Source organism: Oryctolagus cuniculus, chromosome 11 (genome assembly GCF_051225735.1).
Source record: "Oryctolagus cuniculus isolate XC-2025 breed Fujian yellow rabbit chromosome 11, ASM5122573v1, whole genome shotgun sequence".
Lineage (NCBI taxonomy): Eukaryota > Metazoa > Chordata > Mammalia > Lagomorpha > Leporidae > Oryctolagus > Oryctolagus cuniculus.
In genome coordinates, this window is record NC_142877.1 from 65,253,465 (window position 1) to 65,273,169 (window position 19,705).

The 19,705-nt window shown below is 45.6% G+C and overlaps 1 protein-coding gene and 1 long non-coding RNA gene across 5 annotated transcripts in view; one reads left to right on the forward strand and one right to left on the reverse strand.

Annotated features, from left to right (window-relative positions):
- Positions 1-8,438, reverse strand: part of PPM1H (protein phosphatase, Mg2+/Mn2+ dependent 1H) — a 300,918-nt gene extending 292,480 nt beyond the window's left edge. For all 4 annotated transcript variants that reach the window (XM_002711306.6, XM_051846392.3, XM_089307436.1 and 1 more), the window contains exon 1: positions 8,040-8,438. In XM_002711306.6, the coding sequence (XP_002711352.2) occupies positions 8,040-8,293 (254 nt within the window). In that variant the 5' untranslated portion in view covers positions 8,294-8,438. The remainder of the gene's footprint in view (positions 1-8,039) is intronic.
- Positions 7,333-10,884, forward strand: LOC138844378 (uncharacterized). The gene is made up of 2 exons (XR_011380132.2): positions 7,333-7,462; positions 10,530-10,884. It is a non-coding gene; the product is annotated as an uncharacterized LOC138844378 (long non-coding RNA).
- Positions 10,885-19,705: the final 8,821 nt, after the last annotated feature.

A 19,705-nucleotide genomic window follows, 5' to 3' on the forward strand; every position in this document is an offset into this window, starting at 1 on the left:
GTTATCTAGTTATATAGTAGAATCTTATGAACTATCTGCTCAACACAAACGACCACCACAGGGCTCTGGCAGCCACATGTCCAAGACAGCACTTTCAAAACTTCATAGAAAATGGAAATAAGAGATAAGTTAATTTGGGTGCAACAATTTTGGAAACCCATGGTTATTTTGTAATATTCATATGCATGAACAATCCAAAAACCTCTCACGTCTGATCCTGGCCCCCTAGCCCCAAGTACTTATGCCAAGGGAGGATCATCTGACCTTCTCCAAAAATTCAAAGTTGGAGTAGAGGCCAGATTTGGCATGGACTTGCTGGTGACAGAGCGAGGCAGACATATGAGGCCCTAGTCAAAGTCTGAAAGAATGGCCCCTTTGTTCCTGGGTGGTTTTCCGATGCCAAGTCCCAGTCCCTTGTGAAGTTCAACTGCAGTACTGAACTCGGAGCCCACGAGACAGGTGTGATCTTCTCTGTAACGCCCGCATTGTCCCCAGCTAGCTGATGATACTTTCGTCACTTGCAACCAGGAACACTAAGTAGTTAAAGTGATGAGGATGGTTATTAAAGTCCTCAAATGTTCACAGCCTAACACTGAAGAGAAGCCAGGAAGGACATTATATATGATCACCCAGTATTTGCTGCATTGCAAAAGAAAAAAAGATGAAGTGAAAACAATGAAAATGAAAAAAAACACAGTAGCCAGAGTTGATAGTTTTAATACAACATAAATACAGCTGGTATAAATAATAAAGATTATCCCATTGGGAAACTATAAACAGGAAAATCATAAAAGAAAAATAGCTGTTCAATTTATGATATATTATAGAAGTTCCTCTATATTAAACCTCTTCAATCACAAACTACAATAGTGTTTAATATGTATGATATAACCGGAAAGTAGTAAAAACTTAAAACTAGTTTATTGTTACACACTGTTGGCTGGCATGTGAATTTGATAACACACATTGAATATGAACACATAACCAAATGTGAAAGTGAATGGCTTCTAACCAAGCTTTCCTTGTCTAGAAGTTAAGCCTAAGGAAATAACTGGGTGAGCTGAATACAACATATTAGGAAGCTCACCAAAAGCCCGAGCGCAAATCTAACTAAGCATACAGGAAGGAGTCACTAGCGAGAAGCCCTTCAACTGAGTCATTAGGCAATCACTCTACTCCTTGACTGAAGAGGAGCCCAACATAATATTCTTAAGTGAAGAAGACATATTAGAAAACAAGGAAACGTACAATCAACTTTCATTTTTTAAAAAATATGTATATAAAGTGTCTGATAATACCTAATATAAAATTATCAATGGATTTACAAATAATGTTCACCCTGTTCTTTATAGTTTTTGCTATTCTTTGTTGTCTATAATGGGTATTTATCATTAAAACTTAAAATTCTTTATAAACATTCTAAAACCTCAAACAGAGACAAACAACATTCACAAGACAGTTCAAAACTACCAGAGGTAGGAGTCAGATAGAACTTCTATGAATCTCAGGCCTGTCAATGAGCAGGGTAACTGCACAAATGACTTACCTGTGTTACATTCAACTCATTAAATCCTTACGTGTAAAGAACTTAGTGTAAAATCTGCACAGAGGAATATCTCAAGAAATAACCTGCATTAGCAATTTTAATGCATCTAATAAAGTATAAATGGTGATGAGATTTGATATATGGAAAATGGGCCAAACGAATCAAATGCTGTCCTATGTATAGGTTAATTAATTTCAAAGTATTGACTGTGGTACCAATTGGAAAGCTACTAAAAACCAGTTATCTGGAAAACCAACATGGGAAATCCTTTGCCTTTATATCAGGTTACTTAACTAGGTTCCAATGTTTGTTGCACCATTATCTAAGGACACATGCTCTCCCTACATGGTCAGTACAGAACACAAGTATGGACAGTCACAGAGGTAGGGAATATAAAAATAAATCAGAATTAAAAAGCCTGATAATATAACTGCAGTCCAGCCCACTCTTTTCCCCTTCCCCCCATTTCCAGGAGTGACAAAGTCTGATGTCCTTGAGTAAACCTCAGCCTGGGTCCTCTGAGCCTTGTTCTCCACCCGACAGTGTCCTCTGTCCCCATCCTGTTCTCTTAGCAAGAATCCTGCTAGGTCAGTTGAGCAAGAACCCCCAAACTTGATATCTGATCCAGTTCCTCATCCCCTGTGTACCTTTGAGGTACAAGTCCTTGGCCTGCTTTCAACAAGAATCCTGCTAGGTCAGTTTAGTTTGGTGTCCTCTTAGTAACTTTCCATTCATTCAAACCACCAGCTCCCCCAACTCCTTACACCCCAACTCTGCTCTTTGGCTACGAATCCCCAGCTGCCTTTGCTGTATGCAGAGCCGAGCTCAACTATTCTCACAAAGTATAAAGGTCTCGAATAAAAATGTCCCTATGGGCCATCAAAGGAGGAGGTACCTTTCTCTGAAGGGAGGAGAGAACTTCCACTTTGACTATGACCCTGTCGGAATAAGATCGAAGTCGGTGAACTCAAAAGGCTTCCATAACCTTGGCAACTCATGACTAGAGCCTAGGGAGATTACTGACGCCATAAACAAGAGTGTCAAATTGTTAAGTCAACAACAGGGGTCACTGTGTACTTACTTCTCATGTGGGATCTGTCCTTAGTGTGTTGTCCAATGTGAAGTAATGCTATAACTAGTACTGAAACAGTATTTTACACTTTGTGTTTCTGTGTGGGTGCAAACTGATGAAATCTTTACTTAATATATACTGAATTGATCTTCTGTATATAAAGATAATTGAAAATGAATCTTGATATGAATGGGAGAGGGAGCGGGAGATGGGAAGGGTATGAGTGGGAGGGAAATTATGGGGGGGAGCCATTGTAATCCATTAACTGTACTTTGAAAATTTATATTTACTAAATAAATAATAAAAAAAGAAATAAAAAAGTCCCTATGATGATAACAAGTGTCAGAATGATTTTTTTTTTCTTGAACAGGGGTTATGTATGAAAGTCTCAGAACCTTCAGGTACAGAGCTAACCACAATGCTGGCTGGGGGGAGGGGGGGGAAGGTCTGCTTCACTCACTAGTATGACTTAAAGGTTCCAAATACTGACATTCAAAATTGGCCAGAAACACTGAGACATTAAAACCAAAACAAAGCCCTAGTGCTCTTCTCTTGAATCTTAATATCTCATCATTCCACTTTAACTTCAAAGATAAGGGCAAAAGAGTGAAGATCATGCCATAAAGTTTTCTTGAGGGTGATGACCATCTCTTGTTGTACCATGGACCCATCTGGGCCTGACACATAGTAGGAGTGCGATAATTTCAGCATATGAATGAGAGAAAAACAGAAGCAGATGAATGATGTTTAGTTCCTGAAAGAGGGTGGTATATATTCAAGAGAAAATATATCAATCCTCTGTTTAATTAGGCAAATCAGAGAAAACTGTGAATGCAGCTGATTTGTTATTTCTCCCAAACATCAAAATTAAAAATAACTTTGCTTGAACAATAGCATATTTTTGGAAAATGATTCCAGAATGCAGTTTTAAGCTATGAATCGGTATTTCTGTACCTATGATTCAAAAGCACTGGGTGGAGAGGTAGCATCAGAGATGAGGTTGTCTACGCAACCTAGGGCTCCAACACAGTGAGAACAGCCTCAGAACGGGTAAGTCCATTCCTGCAGCATTGCTAGTCTTTGAAGGAAGCTCATGTATTTTCCTGAGAAGGGGGACCCACTGGGAACTCCTTTTCAGTGGAGACAACGTCATTAAAATGGGACATTTGAAAACAGTGGGGGAAAGCTGCTTAGTTGCCTGCTTTAAAACAGGAAATTAGTATCTTGTGCAAGTTTCCAGAAGGGCAGGTGAAATGGCTCAGGCTACTTAAGACTTGATCTCCTCTGCACCTAAGTACTATAAAGAGCTCTGTTAAATGAGACACCCCCCCCCCCATCTGTTTCTTTCCAGTAGAGAACCTTACAGTTCTTCACTGCAGAAAATCAAACAGGAAGCACCCACGTAGGCACTTTGCAAAGAGGGGTCTGTCAGAGGGGTGGGTGTGCCAGCAGAGGTCAGAAGGGAAAAAGCAGCGCCAAGGGACTTCTGCACTTTTGGGCAGGAGAGAAACAGCACTTTCTCTGTCAGCACCACTGCACAGTCACCCAACGCCATGTACTGGCAGTTGGTATTCAGTGCCAATGGCTAGGGAGACAGAACGGCCTACAGACTCCAAAACAAATCCAAATACTTGTAGGCTGTTTGCATTTGCTAAATTTAAATAGTTATTTCATGAAAAATTTCACAATTTCACTCTATGAGACACAAAGAACTTATTTACTGTGTAAATTTAACAGAAACTCTGTTTTTCTTTTTAACCCCCATCCAGGGGTATTTTATGAGAAAGGTAATAGAAAAAAATAATTTTACAGTGATGGCTGTAACTGAAGTCAAGTTATGATACAATTATTATTTATTTTTTCTCTACAAGAAATTTATCACTGACAAACTTGAATATGATGGATTAACATACAGAATAGTGTTGCTTAAAGAACTAGCATTCTTTAATCTTTATTGCTGTAGCTGGAGGCTCAAATTCCACATTCTCTCGCATCTCTAGGTCCAACTGCTCACGCATGAATGGGTGAAAAATAGGGCAAGTAGGTCAGGAAGAGAAATAAATGTCAAAATAGGTTCCTAGGTCGTTCAAAAATGCACTGACCTCCAGGGCTCCGCTGAAACTTGAGGAAACAGAAGGAAGTAGCCATCCTCAGACTCTCCGGGTCAGACTGCTGCTTCCCAGGGGCTCTCAGAGCAGATCTCACAGGCGGTCTAGGACTTCGAGACCAAACTTAAACCGTAACTTGCTAATGCATGTTTCTGGAAAGATTTTAGTTGAGTGGATAACATCCTCTGTGACTGCAATGTTTTACAGAGAGGCACAACTTTGCAAACACTTCTCAGTCAAGTGCCTAAACTTCTCTACCAAAATAGACTGTGGGGTGCCAGGACAGTCTATTAGCATAATGCCAATAAATAATGAAACAATGAACGAGGGTCTTTCAGCTTCCACATCTCCGAATCTTACAGGGATCGAATATAGCTAATTCTCTCCTTCTGTAATCTACAAAGTATCTCCTTTTAAAGAGAGTTAACAATGTTTGCAAAAAGTAGGGCTCTTCCCCTCCATTTTTCTGCCACCCAAGAGTGTCATCAACCCTAAAGATCAACTCTGCTCTCTCCATCAATGACCAAGTGGTTCCACTTCTTCCTCCCACAAAAGGCTTGGGATGGTACCCACTTTCTAGAGAAGTAAACCATTTCTGATGCAGGCCTTCACTCCCTGGACCCCTTCTTATCTCTACTGTGCGAGCAATTGTCCTCCCTGTTCTACTCCTCTCAGGTACTCACTGCAACAAAAGACAACAGTTTTCTCCACCCAGTAGACCCCATAGGAAAGGCACCTGCTGATCATAGCCACAGCTCCTACTTGTCTCTCTTGTCCCTTTCCTATTCTGGCCATTTTGATCACTTAGGACATTTCTGCAGGAAGATAAACTACTGTTCAAGGTTTGATGAAGAGATGCAGTACAACACTGGAGAAGAACAGGAGTGTGGCAAAGTGGCAAGACAAGCTTAGTGGCTAACATTGCGAACAGATGGATGCACCATACTTTACTATGCTACAGAGAGGAAGTCTGGTGTTGTGGGTCCTGGAGTCAGCCTGCTTGGGCTCAAAAGTTCCAAGAAGGCTGTCTGACCCTGAGCAAGGCGCTTAACTACTCACTAGGTAATGGCATCCTCAGGGATCAAGTAGAAATGACAGCACCCACCTCTTGGAGACTCACATGATACAACATCAACTTGGAAACAAAGAATAAACACTGTTGGCAGCTATTAATATTACACACATATTTTAAAAGAATGAGGTCACTCTAATGTATGCACTTGACTAATGTCTGTGATGTGTTTTTGCAGAAACGCTGCAGAATAATATGCTTAGTATGTTTCCATGGAGGAAGAAAAAAGAAATACATGGTGTGTATCTGCAGGTACATCCAAAGAAGCGTGGAAAAGCGCTCACCACCCAGCGACCTGTCACTACTCCCAGGGAGTGAGGCACCATAGGCAGAAAACTGGCATTTTTATGCAGCTCTTGGCTTGAATTCACACACTGCTGTTAGCATCTAAACATTTCAACTTGACAGTGGCCTCTCTATCCTTCAAAATGAACATGCTTCGTGTTCTCAGTCTAGGAAAAGACGAGGAATCGCAGGCCTGGAGAGCAAGAGAGCGAGCCCGGCCAGCGCCCTCTGTCCTCCATGCGTCATTTCAGATTCCCTCGCGTTCTTCACGGTGCGTGCACACAGCCCGCGCCCGCCACAGGCACCCACTCTGCCATCGGCCTGGCCGCCCTGGCCGTCCCTCTCTCCCTCCATGTCCACCCCAGGCTTTCTTCTGCACTGTGTCCAAGTCGCTTCCATCCCCCGTGTTCTAACATCTCCCTTCCTCTCCCTCGCTAGCTGCCTGCCCTTGTCTGGCTCTTGCCCTGAGAAACCCACTGCGTGGGTGACAGTAGGCCCCTACCACGCAGGTGCTAGCAGGCACAAGGGCCCCTCCCTGCAGTAGGCCTCTCCAAGTTGCTCTGTCTTGCGAAGAGTCCAAATGGATTTTTAAACAGTTTTGTTACTTCGGCGGTTGGTGTGTTCGGGCAGGCATTTTTCCCCTCCTCCTTTAGGTCCTTCCTTCCAGGTGCGTTTGTTTTGGCGTTGGCTTTCTCCCGAGAGTCACAGTGTTATCTTGTACCTTCCACACCTGTCTTTTATTAGGCGTTCATGTTCCCTGTCTTCCCACCACCGGCCACACGCCAGTCCTCTACCTTCGTTATGCACTTTTTTATTTCTACACACGACTCCCACCTCTCGCACCAGAACCCGGAGCGTGAGGAGCCAGGCCTGCCCCGGGGTATCCGGGCCACCAGAACCGGGTCAGCATCGAGGCGCCCGGGCGTCGGGAGAGCGGATTGGTTCCCTGATGAGCCAATCAGCGAGCGACGCCATGCACGGGAGGGGAGGGCCAAGATTATCCAGGCGACCGGGTTAAAGGAAAACGGGCAGGTGCGCCAGGTGCCGGGGCTGTGCACGCACTCTGGCACCCACGGGGTCATCATTAGCCTCGGAACTCAGGCCTAAACTCCCCCGTCGTGTTGTTCCCGTTTCACAAAGCTGACCTAGGAGACCAGAGGGAGGGGACGTTACTTATCCTACCATTCACAAGAGGGTCATTAGCAGTCAATGGAGAAGGCGCCGTGCGTGGGGGAAGGGCAACAGGAGCCTCCCTCTCGCCTATCCCCGTCTCACCCCGCGTCGTCAGCCCAACTCAGCCGCTTCTGACATAGCAGAGCACCCAGACGCTCACTTAATCGCCCAAGCCGATTACCGAAATGCTCTATTAGACACTTGAAGTAAGTTTCCCCCTCCCCGGGGACCAGGGAGGGACACAGTGTGGGCGTCTATGGGACGCGCACCGTTTTCCTCCCCGCTAGCGGAGCGGCACAGCGACCGACCGGCTACCGGCAGAGACCCCGACAGCTCGGGAAACGCACAGCGGCGCGCGGTCGCCCTCGTCCGGGGACCTAACACCGTCCCCGGGGCGGCCGCGGCTCTCCCAAGCCTCTGCCCCACCAAGTCCCCACGCGGGGTGCGCAGGGTTTTCCAGAGGGTGCGAGCGCAGAATCGAGGTTCCTCTACTGTTTGAAACTTAAGCAGAGCCGCTGCACCCACTTTCCCCCCAGGTGCACAGAGCCGTCCCACCCCGGCTTTCCCACGGTCCGTCAGCGCCGCCCTGGCCGCTCCCGCCCCACCGGAGCTCCAGGCGCCGCGTCCTTGGGGCTGGGGGAAGGGGGAGCAGGGAGAAAGGGGAAATGGCCGGAGCGGGTCGAGAGGTGTCCGCGGAGGCCTGGCCGGCGGGGTGCCCCGGGGACGGCAGGCAGGGAAGGGCCGCGGAGAGCGCAGGGTGCCCGCCGAAGTCGCCGCACTCACTCTGCGTAGCCGGTGGCCCAGGGCAGCCGCCGGGTCTCCTTGAGGATGAGGATGGGGCGGGCGATGTGGTCGGCGCTGCACTCCACCTCGTCCTGAGACAGCCCCAGGAACTCCGGCCGCCCGTAGGGGAAGCGCAGGGGCAGGTCCGAGCCTCCGCAGCCGCCGCCGCCGCTGCCGCCGTGCTCGGAGCCGGAGCTGCCAGCCATGATGCCGCCCATGAAATTGGCCACGGCAGATTTCACTCGAGTGAGCATATTACTCCGGCGCCCGGCAGCAGCGGTGCAAGCAGGGGGCGGCGGCGGCGGCCGGGCGAGGCGCAGCGCGGGGCATGCAGGCTGCGGTGGGCGCCGGGCGCTCGGGCCGCTGGGGTGCTGGGGCGCGCAGCGCGCGGCTCCCGGAGCTTAGTGCTGCTGCAGGGGGCCGAGGGCCGGCCTCCCCTACGCCGCGCTGCCGCCGCCGCCGCCGCCTCCCCCGGGTACACTTCCGCAACCGAGCGGCACGGAGCGCGCCGGCAGGGCCGGGGAAGACTCGGCGCGCTCCGGCAGCGGCCGGGGAGCCGCAGCTGCAGCAGGTCCCTTCCCCGCCCCCTGCGCTCCGCTCCTGCGTGCGCCGGGCTGAGCCTACACGGCGAGCCCGTGGAGCCGCCGCGGCTGCTGCCACGGCTACCGCCGCCGTCGAGTCATGTGATGATCCGGCGGCGAGGGCTCGGGCTGCTGCGGCGGCCGCGGCTCGGCTCCTCCCCTAGCACCCGGACCGTGACCTCCCAGGGGTGGGGGTGCCCGGCAGGGTCGGTCCCTGGCAGAGGGGATGAGGGCGCTGTGAGCTGGTGGCGGTGCAGGTGTTAGGGGCTGTCACGTGGAACCCGGCAGCCAGCCGGGAAGAGCCGGTGGAGGAACTCATGCCTGCAGGAATGCCGCCTTGGTCCCAGCGAAGGGAAACTTCGGGAGCTGGAGGGGCAAGGGGACACAGGTGCAGCCAGTGTGGGACAGCTCCCAATCTTGTAGGGAAAATAAGCGAATCCACCTGGTGTGAGAAACTTTTTTAAAGGTTAAACAAGTAAACTCCACACTGAACCAAAAAAAAAAAAAAAATCATTACAAGATATTCCCTAGGCATTTGTAGAATCACCTTTTCTCCCATTATTGTCACATGCATCATTGTCCGTGGAGCAAACCCTGCTTCGAACCCACAGTAAGCCTACTAGTGAAGAAGACAAAAGGTGTCTAAAAGATAAGACGTGAGCATTCTTCAGCCGCACTCAATTATGTAATAAATGTGTACAGGCATTTTCCTCCAAGATAGCAACAAAAGTATTAGCACAGATGTATTTTCTTCCTCTTCATTTTCTGTTACCAAGTGATATTTGTACGTTTTTATGGGGTACAGGTAAGCTTTCAACACACCTATGCATCATGAACTCATCAAATCAGATCATTAGCATTTCCATTTCCTTACTTATGATCAGTCTTCGGGATCCTCTTAGTTCTTTAAAAATATACAGTAAGCTCTTGTGAGCCGTAGTCACATTCTAGAATGTATCTCTTCTTCCTTTCTGTGGCTTTAGTCCCTGTTATTCAACCTCCCTCCATCTCTACCCTCTCCAGCTTCTTGTGCTAACTACTCTTAAGGCTTTTTTTTAAAGCCTTCCACTGGTATAGTAGTAAACATTTATCTCTCTGGGTCTAGCTTATTTCAGTTATCACCATGTTTTTGACCACCATCCATTTTGCTGCATGTGACAGGATTTCATTCTTTTTATGGCTGAATAATATTCCATTGCCTATAAACACCACGTTTTCTTTATCCATACATCATTGATGGGTACCTAGATTGAGTCCTTATCTTGACTTACTGAATAATGCAGAAATGAACATAGGAGTGCAGATAATTCTTGAATACGCTGATTTCATTTCTTTTGGATTTTATATATATATATATATATATATATATCCCAAACTGGGATAGCTGGGTCATGTGGCGAATCTACCTTAAGCTATTTGGGGACCCTCCATTCTGCTTCCCATAATGGTTGTATTAATGTGCATTCCTAGTGACAGTGTATAATGGTACCTTTTTCTCCACATCCTTGCCAGCATTTGTTAGTTTTTTATAATGGCCATGCTAACTGTCATGAGATGCCATCTCATTGTGGTTTTGATTTGCATTTCCTTAATGTTAATGTATTGAACATTTTTTCAATATTTGTTATTTGGATTGCTTCTTTGTAGAAATGTCTATTCAAATCATTTGCTCTTTTAAAATTGGATTTTTGGTGTTGTTGAGTTTCTTTCTTTCTTTCTTTCTTTCTTTTTTTTTTTTTTTTTTTTTGAGTTCTTGGTATATCCTGAGTATTTATCCTTTGTAACACTAGTAGTTTGGAAATATTTTCTCCCATTCCATGGACTGTCTCTTCACTTTGTTGATTGTGTCCTATGCTGTGCAGAAGTGTCTTAGTTTGCTGTAATCCTATTTCTCTATTTTTGCTTTTAGAGTCTTGTCTAAAAAAAATTGAGGGGCTGGCACTGTGGCATAGTGGGTAAAACCACCACCTGCAGTGCCGGCATCCCATATGGGTGCAGGTTTGAGTCCCGGCTGCTCCACAGCTCTCTGCTATGGCCTGGGAAAGCAGTAGAAGATGGCCCAAGTCCTTGGGCCCCTGCACCCACGTGGGAGTCCCAGAAGAAGATCCTGGCTCCTGGCTTCGGATCAGCGCAACTCCGGCCATTGCGGTCATCTAGGGAGTGAACCAGCAGATGGACGACCTCTCTCTCTCTCTCTCTCTCTCTGCCTCTCTGTAACTCTGCCCTTCAAATAAATCAATCTTAAAAAATAAAAAAAAAAAAAACACCTGAATTGTTTTCCCTATTTTTTTTCTATTTGTTTCATCTTGCATTTTGGTATCTGTTCCATTTTGAGTTGATACTGGTTTTGGCTGAGGGATGGAGGGGCTGCTGGTCAAAGCACAACCTTCTGCCCATGGATAGGTATCTAGTTTTCCTGGCATCATTTATGGAAGAAGTATATTTTGTTTTCTTCATCCAAAGTATTGTCAGAAAATTATCTTGGGGGCACTGATGAAACTAAAGAAACACGTAGAATACAGCAATTGCATTTCTTGCTAAAGCTAAAATGTGAATACTTGCAATAATAACATGTCAAACAAGCTGGAAAAAAAGTCTTCAAAAAACTGATGAATGTGCTTCATCAAGGGTAACATTGGTTAAATATTGGCCTTTCTTTTTCTGGAATGTTTGCAATAGGATCTGTATCCTGTTCCTCCCCTTACCTATCATTTAACCAGCCAGGATTTCGTGTTCCTTGTGCAGGTCTGCACTGACCATCTTACTTGGATGTGAAAGAATACAGGCTTTCATTCCTCTCTCTTGTTGAGAGGGATTGATATTTCCCCATAGTAAATAAACCATTTATTTATAAATAACAATTTCCTCATGAACCAAGAGATTAACCTCTAACTTTTGTGTAGCAAATTACACGAACTATATACTCCCATCACTTTGTATTCTGTCAAAGGATCAGTGTTGCTCTAAGCCTGTGTACCTGACAGCTATCTAGAGTGTGTTGAAATGCAAAATTACTTTCTCCTTTTTGTCATCACCTGTATTTGATTCAGTTTAGAGAGATTTTTCTGTGCTTGCCTATGAATATTTTGAGGTTGTCTTCCAAAGCCAAAACAAAGCAGTGCCATAGCAAATAATCTCATATTTTATTCAAAAGCAGGACACCCCCTCCTCAGTTATGCCTTTATTGTTAGCACATCCCATTTTTAATAAGTTCTTATATTTCCTTTAGTGAAAAAAAAATTGTCTTGATATTACTAGGTAATTGTCTCAATTCTCTTATAATTGCTTTGGCTATGGAAAATTGGCATATCCAGTTCAACCCCTCTCACCTGCAGTAGTAGGATCACCTGGAAACTTGTTTAGAAAAGTAAGTTCTCTGGGATTCGTTTAGTCCCTGGGGTTGGATCCACCAATCTAGCTAACCAAGTCCTCCAGCTGACTCAGATACAAACCATGTAAGAACAACTGGCATACAGGAGAACTGTCCCATGTATTTAGTGCACAGGCAGTCATGAAAGTACAGGAAATATGTCAAATTAGAAAATAACCAGCGACACACTTGCTCTGACTCTAAATGGATGTAGAGCGAGATAAATGAGACTCATGAGTTGGCTCTGTTCGGGAACTGTTCTGTTTCCTTTCTGTGGGCTTGTGTTAATGTAGAACCCTGAGTACATTTGCTGTGGGCAGATATGTGAATTCTTTAGCATATAGAAAAAGGAAGAGGAAAAGAAGGAAGTAGGTTCGATGACTGCCTCCTGATCATGTCCCAACAGACAGTCTGCCAATGCACATGTCTTTGTCATGTGCCAAGCAGGGGCAGAAAAATTATGTAAATACATAATATATAAATTATATAAACTTATTTATATTCATTTAAATGTTTATATAAATTAACATTTATTATATAGTTATAAATACATAATATATATTTAAACAACCACATTTTTATAATATTTTTTTCACTTTATGATTTTAGGGGATATATAATAATTATATATATTCATGGGATACAGTGTGATTTTTTTAAAAAGATTTATTTATTTGACAGGCAGAGCTACACAGAGAGAGAGGTCTTCCATCCACTGGTTCACTCCCCCAGATGGCTATAACATCTGGAACTGCATTGATCCGAAGCCAGGAGCCAGGAACTTCATCCAGGTCTCCCACCTGGAAGCATGGGCTCAAGGTCTTGGGCCATCTTCTACTGTTTTCCCAGGCCATAGCAAAGAGCTGGATCAGAAGTAGAGCAGCCAGGACTCAAATCGGCACTACAGGTGGTGGGCAGTTTTACCCACTTCACCGCAGCACTAGCCCCTACAACGTGATTTTGACACAGGTAATTTTTTTTAAAGATTTGTTTACCTGAAAAGCAAAGTTACAAAGAGAGAGAAAGGGAGAGACAGAGAGAGAGGTTTTCCATCTGCTGGTTCACTCCCCAAATGGCCACAATATCTGGGGCTGGGCCATCCAAAGCTTGGAGCCAGAGGTTCTTCTGGGTCTCCCACATGGGTGGCTGGGGCCCAAAATATTTGAGCCATCCTCCACTGCTTTCAAGGGAACATTAGCAGGGAGCTGGGTCAGAAGTGAAGTAGCAGGGACTTGAACTGGCTACCATATGGTATGCCAGTGTTACAGGTGGCAGCTTAACCATCTTGGGTGCAATGCTGGCTCCCAGGCAATTTTTTTTTAAAGGTTCCAGAGTGCTCACTGAAAAAAAAAACAAAACAAAACAAAAAAAAAACACACACAGCATTCTTAACCTTTATAGGGAAGGTAAAAACTTTTCCTCTACCATCTAACATTCAGAATATGGTGACTTGTAAACTAAACTGAAAAACATGAAGACGGATTAGCAAGAGAGAAGAGTTTAGTTATGTGTGAAATGCACCTACATGCAGGTGTGCTCAGTGAGGACCAATTCAAATAGCAGTTAAATAGTTTTTCTCCCTCACACGGGATTTATGGTCGCATAGGAGAGAAGTGATTTTTTGCTTAACCCAGCACTATGTCCGTGAGTTTCGTCCCTCTAACAAAAGACAGAATAACAAGAGGAAAGCATACTATTTGATTTAACTTAAGCTTTAAGTGGCACAGGAGCCTTCAGAAATGACGATAGAAACAGGGCCACCTGTGTATTTTATGCTGGGTTTGGTGAAATGGACAGCTGTAGAGGACACTTGGACGGAGGGGTAGTAACAAGGGGGAGGGCGGTGGGGATCCAGCAAGTCCTGTTGGTTCAGTTTCTTCTCTGGGTGCCTGTGTCTTCTGAGACAAGGATGCTCCCTTCCTTGGGGGACAGGGAGGGCACCGCTGGGATGAGGTCTCTATTCTGCTTCAGAGGAAGGTCAGACAGTGGCTTACTTCAGGGGAGGAGGCCAGAGAAGGCGTCCTGCTTCTGCGAGTCCCTCAGAAGCCAGGTTGCCCTATGTTGGGGTAACATATCCTGAAGGCCATTTTTAGGCTCTTTTCCCAGAAGTTACTACTTTTGGTCAGATAAGGGAAGTTTTGGGAAGGCTTCTTTCTGCATCTGTTGAAGCTCAAAATAAACTTTATGAGAACTCTGAGCTTTCAAGTAAGTCCCTCACCTTCCATTATTTGCATGGTTTTGTATTGTTTTTAGTATAATTGCTGGAACCAGAGCAGTAGATATAATCTTTCAATGCCTGGAGGCATCATAAGGTTTTAATTTGGTTCCAAATTCTCCACTTGTATGAGTATATCCCCACAGGCACCTGAAATTCAACATGTCCCAAATAGAATTCCTTACCTTCCAAAATGCTCCTCTGATAGTATAGTATCCAATCTGGAAATTCTCCATCCCTCTCCAATCTCATCTTCACATATCCAGTCTGTCTCAACCAGTTTTCTTTTTAAATTTTTTTATTTTATTTTATTTTAAAGGCAGAGCTAGAGAAAGAAAGATCGATCTCCCATCTGCTGATTCACTCCCCAAAGGGTGGCAGCAGCCAAGGCTGGGCCAGGCTGAAACCAGGAGCCAGAAACACCATTTGGGTCTCCCATGTGAGTGGTGGGGACCCAAGTACTTAGTCCATCTTCTGCTGCCTTCCCAGGTGCATTAGCAGGTAGTTGGGTTCAATATGGAGTGGCAGGGACTTGAACCAGCACTACAGAATGGGATACCAGCATATCAAACAGTGGCTTAACATTGTTCGCCACAACTCTGGCCCCTGACAACCAGTTTTGTTGATTCTGTCTTCCAAAACCTTCCAGGCCTATCTCCCAGTCTGTTCCACACCTAGTTGCTCAGATGCTCATTATCATACTCTGATGGCTGACTCTTCTTGCTGATGTCCAGGTGGAACCATCTTCCAGAGAACAGTTAAAAGTAGCTTTCAGGAAGGAGCACCTGGTGTGGTTACTGCCTTCCCAATTTTAAGCTCAGTTGCCCAACTGGTTAAAATTCTCAGCATGAGCTTGGTAACCTGGCCCCTGGTTTCTTTCCTAGTCCTAGGTTAATCTTCCCTTCCTCCCTTTGCCCCTTTATCTCAGCCTTAGGATTACTTCCTGGAATCTGACACCCCTCCCCCTTCCCCAACCCTGCTGTGGGAACAGGTTGTCCTACTTTACCAGAAAAGATACAAGCCCTTCCCCCATCCCTCTCGGCAGAGGAGCGGGGCTAACACCTATGATTTTCATAACCCCCACATCATTTCAGCAGTTCAGAGCTTCATTCTCTGTACCCCCAAAACCCTTTTACGCAACTCGACCAATAGTGATGACACATCACATTGTGTTATAGTTATAACTCCTGCAATGCAAAATCAATGAAAACAGGGGCTATTTCTCTTTGTTTCTTCAAAACTGTACTATTTACCATACTTTATGAACTAAAGGTTGCAAGCATAAATGGCTGTGGAAAAGAAGGAAGGACAATAGTGTCTCATTTGAAGGCCAAATTGGAATTCTGGTGATACTTTCTAGAATAAAAGATGGAGGTAAAAGGCTCATTAACCCTAAGCCAGGATTCATAGAATCCTAATTTGGGGGAATCTGAGAGTTTACCAGATTCAATATAAATGTCCTCAGTATTTAAGTCAGGTGCCTCTGTGTTAAAAACATGCTTAATTAAATACATTTGGACAAAACTGTGATTTAAATTTGAATATAATGGTATTTTGAATGCTCCCGTAATGAAAGCCTTTGGCCTTCTACTAATGCATAAATAAATATGTGGGCAATATCTGACATTAAATACTCATTTTGAAATTCATAATCAATTTTTATAAATATTGTGGTTTTCATGAACACTACCCATTAGTGGCTTCTGTCCAAAAATGACTGGAGTTTCCTTGCCTAGTAATCATTTGTTTTTTATTGTTTTGCTATTCATAAGAACAGTAGAAAAATATTTTCAGAAATTATCAAGGGTTGAAACCCAAGTTAGTTTTCTATAGGACTATCTGGGCTTGTTCTCAAATGTAATGGGGTGAGAAGTCTGAAGAAACTCCCTGGAAATTGGTGATTTATTGTGTTAGGGCATATATCCTAAAATAACATAAAGTGCTTAACAGAAATTTATTAGATGTTGGTGAGCATTTTTACTGAGAGTTTGTTTTCTGCTGCTGTAACACAATACCAAGGAGTGGATAAAGTATAGGGAAAAGACATTCATTACTCATAGTTCTCAAGGCTGGAAAGTCCACAGTCACGGCATTGACTTCTGGGAAGAACCTTGTTGCTGCACGGTAACATGATGGATGTTCTCACGTGAGTGTGGTGGCGGGGGTGGGAGGAGCTATTCCAGTAAAAAACCTACTCCCTGGAGTGATAATGGCATTAATTCATTCGTGAGGGTGAAGCCCTCATTGAAGTAGGCAGGCATATAGGTTAAACTTTATTAGGTTTGTGAGCTGGAAGACCACGCCTGCACCATGCCCCTGTGTGACCTCACGTCTTACCTGATACCTTCGCCATGCCCCTATGTGGCCACACCTGGGTGCCCACCAGCCAATCAGGTTAATTAACCACTCCCCTTTGGAAGTGGGTTAAAAGCCTGGGACACGGTGTGTCCCACCCCTCTCTTTTCCCTGGCCTCATGCTTGCTGTGGCCCTGCACCTCCAGGGCATGTGGCCTTCAGGCCACCTGCCCTAGGCTTCCTAGCCTAGATGCTCTTCCATGTGGCTGGTTCCTGGTGCTCAGTATGAACCCCGATTTATCTCTCTCTCTTAAATAAAGCTCTCGCTCTCCTATGCATCTTTCTCACTAAATAAAAGCCTAAAATGTACCATGCTGCCTCGTTTATCTGTGCCGGTATTTAGAATTCTCTAAATATTAGGCAAGAATCCTCTCGGGCTTATTAATATTGGGGATTTATTTATAAGCATATGGTGATATTGCATGGCACTCCAAATTCTGGTAGCATATGTGGCACCCCAGATGGCGCTTATGGGGAACTCTAAAGGGCCCCATTTTGGTGTAGATTTAGGGGATCATCTCCTATTTCATCATTGCTTAAATTCCTCTTAAAAGTCCCACTCCCAGTATCCATTGGGGATCAAATTTTCAGCACAAGAACTTTGGGGACACCCTTTAAACCACAGCATTCCTGGTCTCACCTTTTAGCAACTTTCATTGCCTTTTCTTTCTGTCTCAGTTACCAGAAAAGTCTCCTAAACAAACCGTGGATTTCGTCCATCTTTCTTCTTCATCTCACTCCATGAAAAGTGTTTCCTGGAAAGAGAGCTGAGAGAGAGAGAGAGAGTGCTTCCCTGAATTAAATCTTTTTCTTTTTTTACATGTAGGACGTGGCTTTTGTTTTGTATTTTATTTTGATTGAATTAAGTCTTTGTAGGCATTTGAGTAGCAGGGTGGAGTGAGACAGTGTACGTGTCCCTCAGTGGGGATTCAGTTAACATCTCTTGTTTATTGTAAAGACTAAAATAAGAGTAAAAATTTATTCATCCTAAAAATACATACAGTTGCTCCTCAGCTTATGATGGAGTTACACCTCAATGTTGTAAACGAAATATCCTAATTTGAAAATGCATTTTATACACCGTAGTTTAGCAGTTCAGCATACTCTTTGAGAATCAGTTGTTTCCCCCATTGTGATCATGTGGCTGATGCACAGCTAAGATCAAAAATCCAAAATTTAAGTATGATTTTTGTAAATCGAGCCGTCATGGTCTGGGACCATCTGTATGAATAACTTGAGGTCACATGTATCTATGTATCTCTGATATCATCTCTTAGAATAAGTAATGGGAAATCAGAACATTTATTTATTTATTTATATTTGACAGGTAGAGTTAGTGAGAGAGAGAGACAGAGAAAAAGGTCTTCCTGTCGCTCCCCCTCTTCGTGGAGGAACGACACTAAACCTGCCTAGGCTTCACATCCGAGTCACGGCACCATTATGTCGCTCCCCCTCTTCGCGGAGGAACGACACAGGACCCTGCGCTGTTCTTTCGTCTGCTCGGCCCTCCCCGGGTTTGCTGCTGGTTCTTCCCGGGTTGGCTACTATCCCTTCCACCTCCGTGGAAGGGCAGTTCCCCCTAGCCACATTCCCCACTTCCGCAGGGGAGCGGCACACCGCCGGCCGGCTCTTCTCGGGGGCTGCACAGGTGTTCCCCTTAGATGTTCCCCATAGATGTTCCTGGTGCATGCCGTCTCTCTCCTCCTTTATAGTCCTCCTCCGCCAATCCTAACTCGGCTGCCCACACGCCGAGTACGCTGCTCTCCTCCAATCAGGAGCAAGTCCTACAGTTTATTAGTTGAACTGGAGGCAGCTGCGCGGAAGCTGTTTACTTCTCTCCCAGCGCCATATTGTGGGAGAGCAGATGCATAGAATAAGTCCTAATTCCAGTAACTCAGTCCAGTCCGGGCTGCTCCCCACATCTTCCTTCCATTGGTTCACCCCCCAAATGGCCGCTACGGCCAGCACTGTGCAGATCCGAAGCCAGGAGCCAGATGCCTCCTCCTGGTCTCCCATGTGGGTGTAGGGGCCCAAGCACCTGGGCCATCCTCCACTGCCTTCCCAGGCCACAGCAGAGAGCTGGACTGGAACCTGGTACCCATATGGGATGGCAGAGCCGCAGGCGGAGGATTAACCAAGTGAGCCATAGTGCCGGCCCAGAACATTTATTTTATTTAATTATTTATTTTTTTGACAGGCAGAGTTAGTGAGAGAGAGAGGGAGAGAGAGAGAGAGAAAGGTCTTCCTTCCATTGGTTCACCCCCCAAATGACTGCTACAGCCAGTGCACAGCGCTGATCTGAAGCCAGGAGCCAGGTGCTTCCTTCTGGTCTCCCATGTGGGTGCAGGGCCCAAGCACTTGGGCCATTCCCCACTGCCTTCCTGGGCCACAGCAGAGAGCTGGACTGGAAGAGGAGCAACCTGGACAGAATCCAGTGCCCCAACTGGGACTAGAACCTGGTGCGCCAGCACCGCAGGCGGAGGATTAGCCAAGTGAGCCGCGGCGCCAGCCAGAACATTTATTTTTAACTTAAAATAATTATTTGGGAGACAGAGGGTGTGACAGACATCTGCTAGATCACTGCTTAAATGCCTGCCCACAATGACCAGGGCTGGGCCAAAGCCGGGAGACAGGAACTCAGTCCAGGTCTACTGTGTGCTTGGCAGGGACCCAACTACTTGAGCCACCTTCTGCTGCCTTTGAGGGTGTACAGTAGCAGGAAGCTGGAGTCAGGAGCTGGACCTGGGACTCAAACTCAGTCACTCCAGTATGGGACCCGAGCATCTCAATCGGCGTCTTAACTGCTTGTCCCTGACATTTTTAAAAATGTTCTCATTACTAGTGCAAGATCAGTACCTGGCAGATATAAAAGTCTAAGGACATTATTCACCAGATCAACTCTCCCCAGATGGCCGCAACGGCTGGAGCTGTGCCAATCCGAAGCCAGGAGCCAGGAGCTTCCTCTGGGTCTCCCACGTGGGTGCAGGGGCCCAAGGACCTGGGCCATCTTCTACTGCTATCTCAAGCTATAGCAGAGAGCTGGATTTGAAGAGCAGTAGCCAGGACTCTAACCGGCGCCCATATGGGATGCCGGTGCTTCAGGCCAAGGCGTTAACCTGCTGCGCCATAGTGCCGGCCCAAGATC